Source organism: Aegilops tauschii, chromosome 2 (assembly GCF_002575655.3).
Source record: "Aegilops tauschii subsp. strangulata cultivar AL8/78 chromosome 2, Aet v6.0, whole genome shotgun sequence".
Lineage (NCBI taxonomy): Eukaryota > Viridiplantae > Streptophyta > Magnoliopsida > Poales > Poaceae > Aegilops > Aegilops tauschii.
The window spans coordinates 354,852,398-354,863,065 of NC_053036.3; the positions used below are offsets into that span (position 1 = coordinate 354,852,398).

The following is a 10,668-nucleotide window of genomic DNA, read 5'->3' on the forward strand; positions in this document are numbered from 1 at the left end:
GAAAATTGGACTCTGCGGTTTTCCTTTTTTTCTCTCGTTTGTACAGTGAGCCCCGGAGAAAATCACTCTGCGACAACCGCAAAGCCTAGATGCCAGGCAAGCCGATCGTCGTCACGCAATGCCTGTCAGGCTTATGTCACTGCAGCTGGTGATTAACTTAATTAGTGGCTGCTGGGTCGCCATTTATTTTATTTAAACAGAGGATATATCCACCAACAGCAACGCACTTGTTATTCCAATCATGTACCAGATGTAGGATGGGGCAGCGGCAGTACTATAGTAAAGTTCCCATCATTTTCACTCTTCTTAGGTCGTTGCACAGAGTTTAAGCACATATTTTCACTCTTCGCAGGTCGTTGCACAGAGTTTAAGCACATATTTTCACTCTTCTCAGGTCGTTGCACAGAGTTTAAGCACATACTATCAAGCATGGGATCGAGCTTTATAGGGTAACTTCCGATTTAAAAGATACAGAAAATTCAAAATCAAATGCCCCTCAAATAATGTTTGGGATCGATGCACTCGCACTTGTGTGCCATAAATACCCTCTTGATCGAGGTACTTTTTGTAAAGGTAATATTATTTGATTATCTTAAGGCTCCCAAAAACTAGCCTCCCAGGTCCTTTAGTGCAACTCTGGAGGCCTCCTCGCCGCCACAAAAAACGTTCTTCACTATCCACCGGCCGCCGCCAGAGGAGGCCTTCAAAGGCTGATGGCGGCAGCCGAGCTTCCCACCCCGACGCCCCCATTTTCCCCTCTGCCCCCTACCCTTCTTTCTCTCCTATGCCGCTGGACCGCGCTGCATCTTCAGGCCGGCTGCGGCTCCTCCATTTGATGTTGAGTTGGAGAATATCTTTCGGCTAGTCGTGGCTCCTCCATTGATGCTACGCTGGACGAAATCTCCTCATGGGCGCACGGCCGTTGCAGCGCCGCTCTACGGGCTCGCCTCTCATTTGATCCTGCGCGAGGTCGTCGGATCCCGGGCTACTCCACCCAAAGGGCGGCCCAAGAGTAGCAGACGGAGCAAGCAGTTGAGGATCCAATGCAGCAGCCACAATGCACTGCAGGAAAGCACCGGTGGCCTCGTAATGCGGGGAGCGGCCGGATCTAGCCTCCCAATGTCCGGCAGCTGCGACGACATGTTAGGAACCATGGCTACGGTTTCGGTTCTATCCAGGTTGGGTCCATGTGGCGACTCATAATGGTTGGGCATCGGTTCGGGGCCTCCATCTTGGATACGGCATGTGACAGCGCCCTCCATTGGTGGCTAGAGCGGTGAGATGCAATCTACAACGACAACTTGATGCAAAGGGTATGGTTGTGCAGAGGTGATAGTGGAATTCTAGCCCATCGCATGTAGCTGTTGGGATCGCGAAAATGTCGTGGCGACAATAAATGATTGACTTTGATTTTGTGGTGCTTCTCGAGCTCCAGAGTGAAAGGCCTGGCCCGATTTGGTTATACCGGGCAGTGGGGATGTTGTGCATCGTTACCTTGTTGAAAGTATTGCTTGGATATGTTCGGACCTGTTTTTCAGAGTGAAAACCTAGATTCGGCTTTCCTGGTTGGATCTGATGACGGCGGCGCTTGAGTGTTGTTCCCTTCATATAGGCATTGTTGTTGAAGAATATCGTTGTCTTTATGGTGTCAAAAGATTTGGTGCAGATATGGCTGTTGATTTAGTTGGTGGATCGCTTCATGGTTTTTTTCTTTTTCCTCGCTTAGGCATAGCTTTGGTCTTATATGACTTTGCTCTTTGTTGGTGTTTTGTGTGTGTTAGTGTTGATTGTGTGTATCCTATTTATGCAGAGGTCGGACGTGTGCTTATTTTGTTTGTATCCGCTTCATGCTTAATTGAGTCAATAAAATTCATCCTTTATTGAAAAATTTGATTATTCTAAAAGAAAGGGATAATGCCAATTTTTTTCTTTTGAGGGAAGGAGGGATAAAGCCAATTTGATGCGATGCGAGCGAGACATTAATATCTCCGTACCAAATTGAAATATTAAAATCAGACAGAGAAGCTTTCAAGACTTCGAACTGACAAGCAGTGGCGCTCCTTCCCTCGTCAACGGCTTTGTCTTCTTCCTTTCTCTCCTTCCCTTCCCCTTCTTCCCCAACCTCCCCTCCCCGTTCTGAATTCCCATCTCCTTCTTGCGTTTGCCTGTATATATCACACACCAAACACCCTTCGGAGGCCGTGAGGTCGGAAGAAAGGGGAGCCACCTTTGACTCCTCTCTCTGCTAGTTCTTGAGGGGATTTCGGGTGGTACCAGAGGATTAATTAGTGGATTTGTATTCTTGGAGATACAAGTTCTTGGAGAGGCTGCTAGTTCTTGGAGAGTTTTTCCTTTTCTTGTCCTTAGAGAGATTCATGCCCAGGAGTTCACCCTGAGGAGCTGGTATTGTTCTGTCTTCTGTCTGAGGGTTAGCGTGAGAGGATCCACCTTTGAGTTGACCGACCAGAATTCTTGAAACAAATTTTGTTGGTTTTTGCGTGGATCGGTCGTTAGGTTCGTTGATGTTTGCTCAGTTCTACTAGTTGCAAGGACGGCTGGGGCACCTTGTGTGGAGAGAATTTTGGTGCTTCTCTCAAGAACCGTTGGGGCAAATTAGCCCCCTCGTTTCTTGATTTCTTGGGGGGGGGGGGGGGGGGGGGTCGATTTGCTTGTTTCCTCCAGGGTGCTGCCTTCAGTCATTCTTATTTTTTTTGATAGATTGGATAGTTTATCCTCTGTAAAAGAAAACCACAAGCTTTGACTTTCAATAATTCTTGGGAGTTGGGACTGGGAAGGTTTGGATTGGAAGGGGATATCTATTGGTCCTCCTTTGTGGTGAACTCGATCTAGATTTCTTCTGTTGCCTCAATTTCTTTTGGCACTCCCTGTGCTTTCTTGTGGAGGAGTGTGGCCTGTTTTCTCAAGAATTTGAGAGAAAGGAGGGAACCCAGCATTTTCTAAGAGGCCAATGGCGGTGAGTGGTTCATTTCTACTTTTTCTCATACCAAGTCATATTCTTAGTGCTGGAGAAATCTTTAGTTGTTGGTGTCTTGGTCCCTTGGTCCCTTGGTAAAGCATAATGCATTTTCATTTGATGGAGGGCATATGTGTTATCTCTTTCTTACGTTAGCTAATTAATTAGGCATAGAGGAGCTTCTCATTTAAGCTTAGTTAGGAATATACTCTTATTTGTACCATTTCTTGTTCAGGTTGGAGTAGTATTTTCATGTTTGGGACATGTTTGTGCAAGTTCGGTCTGAGACATTTCTGTCCGGGAACCGCAGGGAGTCATCTATATTGGTCAGCAAATGCTGTTACATGTGGATACAATCATCCTGGCCTAGTTAACACAAAATACTAAAATCAAATTTTTGGGCTTGAGCCAGATTAGTGGCATAACCTATACTGATTTGAATTGCCAACTAGCTTATGCAAACTTCTTCCTAATGCAATTCGGTTAGCATCCATCATGAAATACATAGTTCTTTTGTATGAGCATCTATCAGTTGATATCATTGCTGAAATTTTCCAGCATATACATTTTAAGAATTTCAGTTCTAGTTCTAGTTACTGTAGAACTAATAATAATCTCATGTGTATACTTGTTAAGTCCTCAGCATAGTTTTTTAAGGGGAAATCCTCAGCGTAGCTGCAACGTTCGGAAAGATTTATTTGTATTTGTCAAAATGGTAATGGCTGATAACCGGTGGATTGATCATGGTACTCCTGAAAACGATGCCAAGATGTATACTAATTATATCATGTTGTTTAAACAGCAACCACGCATTCCTGCATTTGGGGACTGGGAGAACAGCGAGGACGTCCCTTACACACAGAAGTTCGAGGGCGCACGGAAGAACAAGAAAACAGGTGTTTACTCCAATCCAAATGAGCCAGGACATCAGCAGCCTGACCCCCCTCGCAAGTCACCGCTGAACCCATCAGCATATACACCTGAGCCACGAGAACAGGCTCCCAGGACTCCACTCCATGGAAGAAGGCCTGGAGCCGATCCCCATCACCGCGAACCCGTGCCACGACGGCACACAAATCCTCCGCGGGAGCAAGGGGGCAACGGTGGCAGCACTCCCAGAAGCCCTTACAGAAATGCTGCAGGGTCTGCTTCACCGATGCAGTCAAACAGTTCAGCAAAGCCGAGGAACAGGGCAGCTGGAATGCACACTCCAGAGAGGAGGCCTTCGTCCGAAGCGCAGGGCCAGCACACTCCTGGAAGGGGCAGAACGAGGCAGAGCAACCAAAGCTACAATGTACTACCACATTCTATTCCTTTGTTTCTCTTCTTTCTTATTGGTCTGGGAATATATGTGTCTGGACTTTGGAGATAATGAGCTGTTTGTTTTTGCATTGCTGAACCCAGCCTGACGATGAAGTGGCTGTCCCACCATTTGGTGAGTGGGATGAGGCGAACGCGGCATCAGGCGAAAAGTATACGGGTATCTTCAACAGGGTGAGGGATGATAAACTATCGCCCGACTCTTCTGCCAGGCAGCAGTCATCTGGCAATCGCAAAGACGAAAATAAGGTGCAACAGGTATGTAAAAGCAACTCTTTGAGTAAGCTGTCCTCAGCATCTGCTACCATCGGTTTGCTTATCTTTGCTTGACTTCAGAATTTCGACTGCATACCACTTATGCAAATTGGAAAAAAATATATCATGAATGCATTTTCGTTAGGGAATTGGTAGCTTTATTACTATCATGTAGTGTATACATGGCAAAATAAAATAGGAATAAACAATTTGGTAATAGAGTTCTGTGGCCGTCAGCAAGACAGCAGGCAATTATGTTTGTATTCTTATCACAATTTCTTGCAGCACATCTAGCAGAACAAAAATGTCTACAAAATGTGCGAGTGCTACTTGAATAAATTGATCAAGTACCACAAAACAGCCCAGTCACATGATGTTAAACCTCATCCTCACTCTAAACAATGGGTACTTCACGCATAAGTATTGCAATGATGATTCATAATGACCTTTTAATCCATTATACACTAGGTCGCTAGCAGATGAAATAGTAACCTTTTGTGAAAAAAAATCTTTAATGAATAAATAGTGTTGCTGTTGTTTTTTGCAGGGGATAAATAGTGTTGTTAGCAACTTTAATGTGTATGGTACAGCCAAATTCTTACACAATTTATCATACTTAATATGCACACTTGTTATACTAGTAAAAAAATGATAATATCTTGTGCAATCTGCTTTATTTGTATTGGTTATTACGGCCTTATGGGTGATCTCAATAATGCTATCAGTGATGTCATTATTGGATCACCACTTTTTGCATAAAGGCAAAAAAATGTGTTTGTATCTTTCTAGTGGACAGTATGCTCAGCACAAATAGCATTATCTGTTTCTATTTCATTTGCCACCTGATATTTCAAAGACATTTTTTTCGTTGACTGAACTTTCCCTCTTTTCTCCAGACATGTCCTTGCTGCATACTTTGACAAGATGGGGATACAATCACAGAGAGTTCTGATAAACTTCCTGGGTTACTTGTGGAACAAATTGTCGTTCTTGTGAAGAATTTGTCACCAAACTATATATTCATGTATACTTTTCAATGCTTATTAGTCATTACTATTGGTGTGGGTGTGTACCTATGATTGCATTGCTCTACAATTTATGTTCTATGCTTATTTGGAACATATATATGATGCCATTGAGATGTGTGGATTGTGAAGTATGTATGCCGTGAGCAGTTTTCTGTGTTCTTTTTTCTTTTCCATACCCCTCCCTCGCTGGAATCAGGTTCCATTACCACAATGATAACGGAACAGAAACGAGAAGTTTGCACATTGTTGGGAGCGAGATTATATGTATATCTGATCGGTTGCGCTGTACTTCATTACGGTTGCACTAAAATTAAGTACAAAATTCTTGTAGGTTGTATTAAACCCCCTGAGTTAACCCCGTATGTTCGTTCCCTCGCCAAATGGATACCGCTGTTTAAATTTTTTATGTCGGTTTTGTTTACAAGAGCATAGAAGTCCGAAAAAAGTTTGTCCGTACCCCACTGTTTCTATTTGAGCTACTGCTGAAGACTGATTTTAAACTTGCTGAATACCATCAAGTTTTCTAAAGAGCTTCTTGTGGAGAAAAAGTTAACAAGATTATGAGATTTTTTTGATAACAAAAAACATTTGGTATGGTTAGCATTTTACATAAATTAAGAACCTAAATTGCCATAAAAAAGGAGAATAACGGAATTTGAACTATCCCCAGAAACAGGTATATAATTAATCCAGAGTATAATGGGAACAGTTGTATACATTTATATACCTTCTTTGGACAAAATTTTTACATACTTACTGATGCTTTACACATAAGCTAATCTGGTAACATGTTGCGCCAGTGGGTAAAACATTATCAGATTCAAAAATTTGATTTCTGTTGAAGAATCTGTTGCTGTAGGTATTGCCTCAACAATTAGAATCTACTTTGCTCACCACTGGATGGCACCCTGTTCTGCAATTCTCCTTGCATAGGCAGGAGTGGCTGCTGGGGGTAGCTATCTTAGCTTCCTTATCGGCAGGGAGCGGCTGAAGAGCTCCTCGACCTCGGTCGCCTCCAAGTTCAGCTGATCCAAAATTTCCATCTCCTCTTTGCTCAAACCCTGAAAGAAGTTCATCACATCCTGTTTGACCTCCATGATGCCATCTGCCAACCTCTTAACCAGTGTCTCCTCCTCCCTCTCCAGCTCCTTGACCTCTCCCTCGATCTCCCCTTCGATCTCCTTTACCTCATCAACGATGAGCTTCTCCCCTTTCTCAACAGTCCTCTCGATTCTATCGGCAAGAGGAGGCTCGGCACCACAGGTGTTGTCTGTCCTGATAAATGTGGAGAAGTCCCGCCCTACGCTTTTCGCAGCCCTTTCTAGCTCGGGGACTATTGTCTCAGGTAATTCCCTGCTTCTTGTGTACACAACAGCGCCACCATATCCATCCCATGCGTCATTTCTTCCACGGTAGTATACAAATATGTAGTCATCGTCCTTGTTCTCTATTTTCGATGAGAGAATGTACCTACAGCAAACAAATGTTCAGCTGATAGACTCGAGTACTACAGCAATGGTATAATTTCAGAGTGTGGTGGGGACTTGGGAGGGATATACCAGTCATCTTGATAGTGCAGGTACTCGTTGTCATGGTTATACAATATTGCTGGTTGTGAGGGATCCTGCACGAACCGCTGCACGGCCCCCCTGGTGAAGAAGCCGGAGTCGGGGGTGGGAATTCTCCATGCCAAATTTGCAACAAGTCTGTCTCCCTCGAGACGAAACTCGTGAAGCTGGCAATCGAACGTGTCAAAAGTAGGATTTAGGCCACTTGAAATGTACCACTTGCCTCTAAAATCTGCCATGTTGAAGTTCTTGACAAGGGCAGATGGATCAGGGACGGGGAACTCCCCAACATCAGACTTTTTGGGGACACATTTTTTGCGTGAAACGGCGCACTCGTTGAATTCATCGACCACGCTGTTCTCGAACAGATCCCCACATTTGATCTATGGGATGACAAAGCACAAGAAAATGTTAACTTTTTTCCGAGACATGGAGCTGGATCCATGGTTCTGGAACACTGAATTACCTGGCATTCAGTCTCGTCAGGTCGATTGTTGCATGTATTTAAGCATGCCACATTTGCTGCACATGATGGGTTGGCTATGCATTTTGCCAGCTCGATCCTGAAATTGTTATCATTTTGGTTTAAGTGCGGAAAACATGAACATAACAGATCTGCATAACTTAATTGTTCTTTCTAGTATGGAAACAAGAAATTTGGGTTGAATTCAACAGAATAAACCGTATTGCGACATATTCCGGCTTGTGTAGGGTCACACCTGCATTCCTTGAGCAGGCAAGTGCATGTCTTGAGAGCATCAGTGGCACCGGCAGAAGGGACTAGCAGAACCACACATGCCGCCAGCCCTGTCACCGTGACCAGTTGCAGTTTGCTCCAGCTCTTGATGGCATTGAAAACATCTGGTACTTGAAGCAATGTGTGTACCTTAATCTGTCAAATGCAAAAGAGAAACAAAATCATGTTGCTTTGTTTGTTTGTTTCCTTAATAAAAAAAGGGAAACGGAAAAGCATCATGCCTGTCTCAGCAGCATAACAAGAAGGGAAGCAAACTTGTTATTATCAAGAAACGAGCAATCAGCAATCACCTCGGACAATCGAGCGGTGCTTATTTGCAGGTGATCGGTCCTCCATAGGCTAGCCCTGACGCAACACCGGTGGAAGCTGAGGCCGGTGCGGCTCCTGCTGGCTGCACCTCTGGAGCCGGGACCGTGGAGAACGCTGGAGGAGGAGCCTTCGGCTGGGAAGACGTGTTTAAAGCACTGCCGCGACAACATTTGCGCAGCAGTCTGCGTATCCAGAGAAAAATTTAAATTTCAGTATGCCAGAAAACACACTGCAAAGAACCTACGTGCATCAGACTGGACGATAATGAAACATAAAATTACAATTCTGAAGACAAGATCCCTCATCTGTTCCATAAACAATTGGTTACGTTTTAGTGCTGGAGATTGCACAAGAACAACTAACTCTACCACTGGTCATTTTCAGAAATAGCAAGAAGAAGAAAAAGTCCCCAACTCAGGCGGTAAGCCCGGAGCCAAGGAATCAAGCACTTATCCAAACCAGATTTCTTTCCGGGAGAAAAAAGAAATCCACGGCCAATCGAATCACTCCCAAAATTAAGCTCGCCTGCGAAAGTAGGAGATGCGGAAATGGCAAGAGAAGGCAGGCGAGAGGGCGGCGGGGAGAGGAGGCCGAGAAAGAACCTGAGCCGCCGCCGCCGTGACGCCGAACAGAGCGTAGGAGACGGAGATTGGGATAGTGTGGATGGATGGATAACACGGTGAGGCAAGCTTGGCTATGCGAAGAAGCGCGCGGGAGCGGGTGGGAATGGAGTGGAGAGACGTGGCCGACGTGTGCCGCGGAGCACCAGAGGCACAGGCCGGGTGGAGCTCCGATCCGATAAGCGCAAGCGGGTCTGTCAGATCCCAAGATCGATCAGGAACGATGTTTTTTCTCTCTCGAATACACACAGCATGCTTATCATATCATAGTATTAAAAAGAGAAAATGGAAACAGAGACCAGTGTAAAAGCTAGGATTTGGAAAAGTGCACAACACCTAATACGGGTGTGGCTATATATATATATATATATATATATATATATATATATATATATATATATATATATATATATAGTGTTACTATTCATCATCCAGGGTGCAGAATAAATTATTCTTCACCCGAGGTAATCTTACGATCATTTCATAATTAAATTACGTTTGAAATTCAAATAGTTACATTCTTATTGACTCACTACGTAAAATTTGGCATAAAAAAATAAAAATATAGGGCATAAGACAAGAAAATTTGCAGTTTATGTGTATTTTACACTATGTTTTTACGTTTGTAATTTTACATAACATAAAATATTTTTTACGACGATTATATATTTTCTTACGGTCTCTTTTTACGTCAGAAATAAGACAAAACTTACTAAACGTAAAATTACGATGCATTGATGGTAAAATAAAGGGGGTGAAGAATAACTATTCCTCGCCCAGGGCGACGAATAGTCAATATATATATATATATATATATATATATATATATATATACACACACACACACACACAACATGTACAAATACAAGCTACAAAGATATACACAGAAACTACTTATAAACATTATCTAACACCCTCCCTCAATCTTAATTATGGGTTGAAGTACAAAGTAAGTTAAAATTGCGCCTACAACCTTCAAACTGTGGTTGTGGAAGTGGTTTCGTAAAGATGGCAGCAAATTGATCTTTAGAGGAGATGAACTTGATATGAAGAAGATTCTCTGCAACACGTTCCCTCACAAAGTGATAGTCAACTTCTATGTGCTTCGTACGAGCATGAAAAACTGGATTAGATAAAAGATACGTCGCGCCAATATTATCAAACCAAAGAACTGGTGGCTGCTCTTGAGAGACTCCCAACTCTCTCAACAGAGACTGTACCCAAATAAGCTCAGTTGTGGCATTGGCAACTGCCTTGTACTCTGCTTCAGTGCTACTCCGAGATACTGTTACCTGCTTGCACGCACTCCAGGCGATCAAGTTGCGACCAAAGAAGACAACATAGCCCCCCGTTGGTCACCGTTCATCCAGGCTCCCAGCCCAATCTGCATCAGAGAACGCCGAGAGAGCACTCGAGGAGGTAGACCGAAGATGCAAGCCATAGGAGACAGGATGAGAGATGTAACGCAGTATACGCTTCGCAACTGACCAGTGTGAAGTCTGAGGAGCATGAAGATACTGGCACACACGGTTGACCGCATAGGAGATGTCCGGTCGTGTGATAGTCAAGTACTGCAAACCACCAACAATATTGCGGTACTCTGTAGCATCATCAGAAGGAAGCAGGCACCATCCAAGGCCGAGAACCGACCAGTCGTAGACATAGGGGTGGTAGCATGCTTGCATTGCAACATACTAGCATGTCGCAGTAAGTCCAGCAGGGGACTGTGAAACCTCCAGACCAAGGAAGCAATGAAGAGCACCCAGATCCTTGACAGCAAAATGACCACCCAGAGCAGACAGCAGACGACCAGCGGCATTCACTGAGGAGCTGATAA

At 44.0% G+C, this 10,668-nt stretch overlaps 2 protein-coding genes across 3 annotated transcripts; one reads left to right on the plus strand and one right to left on the minus strand.

The window, feature by feature from the left end:
• Window positions 1–744: 744 nt before the first annotated feature.
• On the plus strand, window positions 745–5,708 carry LOC109771496 (RPM1-interacting protein 4). Of its 2 annotated transcripts, none has more exons than XM_020330189.4 (4): window positions 745–2,974; window positions 3,777–4,268; window positions 4,379–4,552; window positions 5,446–5,708. In XM_020330189.4, the coding sequence occupies exons 1-4, from the start codon at window positions 2,969–2,971 to the stop codon at window positions 5,467–5,469; spliced, it is 696 nt and encodes a 231-aa protein (XP_020185778.1). In that variant the 5' UTR covers window positions 745–2,968; the 3' UTR covers window positions 5,470–5,708. The 2 variants fall into 2 exon arrangements, with proteins under 2 accessions (XP_020185778.1, XP_073364672.1); XM_073508571.1 differs by having other exon boundaries at window positions 2,321–3,689.
• Window positions 5,709–6,228: 520 nt separating this feature from the next.
• LOC109771495 (violaxanthin de-epoxidase, chloroplastic) lies at window positions 6,229–9,025 on the minus strand. The gene is made up of 6 exons (XM_020330186.3): window positions 8,814–9,025; window positions 8,193–8,393; window positions 7,865–8,037; window positions 7,612–7,708; window positions 7,137–7,528; window positions 6,229–7,047 (listed from the first exon to the last, which is right to left on the minus strand). The coding sequence occupies exons 2-6, from the start codon at window positions 8,379–8,381 to the stop codon at window positions 6,534–6,536; spliced, it is 1,365 nt and encodes a 454-aa protein (XP_020185775.1). The 5' UTR covers window positions 8,382–8,393; window positions 8,814–9,025; the 3' UTR covers window positions 6,229–6,533.
• Window positions 9,026–10,668: the final 1,643 nt, after the last annotated feature.

Bases quoted from the DNA above. Each gene is read 5' to 3' on its own strand.
- LOC109771496 (XM_073508571.1), top strand. From the start codon at position 3,492: ATGAGCATCTATCAGTTGATATCATTGCTGAAATTTTCCAGCATATAC. The intron at 3,690-3,776 runs GTAATGGCTGAT...TTGTTTAAACAG, and splicing joins TATTTGTATTTGTCAAAATG to CAACCACGCATTCCTGCATT. The intron at 4,269-4,378 runs GTACTACCACAT...TGCTGAACCCAG, and splicing joins AGAGCAACCAAAGCTACAAT to CCTGACGATGAAGTGGCTGT.
- LOC109771495 (XM_020330186.3), bottom strand. From the start codon at position 8,381: ATGTTGTCGCGGCAGTGCTTTAAACACGTCTTCCCAGCCGAAGGCTCC. The intron at 8,038-8,192 runs GTGATTGCTGAT...TGCATTTGACAG, and splicing joins GCACCGCTCGATTGTCCGAG to ATTAAGGTACACACATTGCT. The intron at 7,709-7,864 runs GTGTGACCCTAC...TAACAATTTCAG, and splicing joins TGCCTGCTCAAGGAATGCAG to GATCGAGCTGGCAAAATGCA.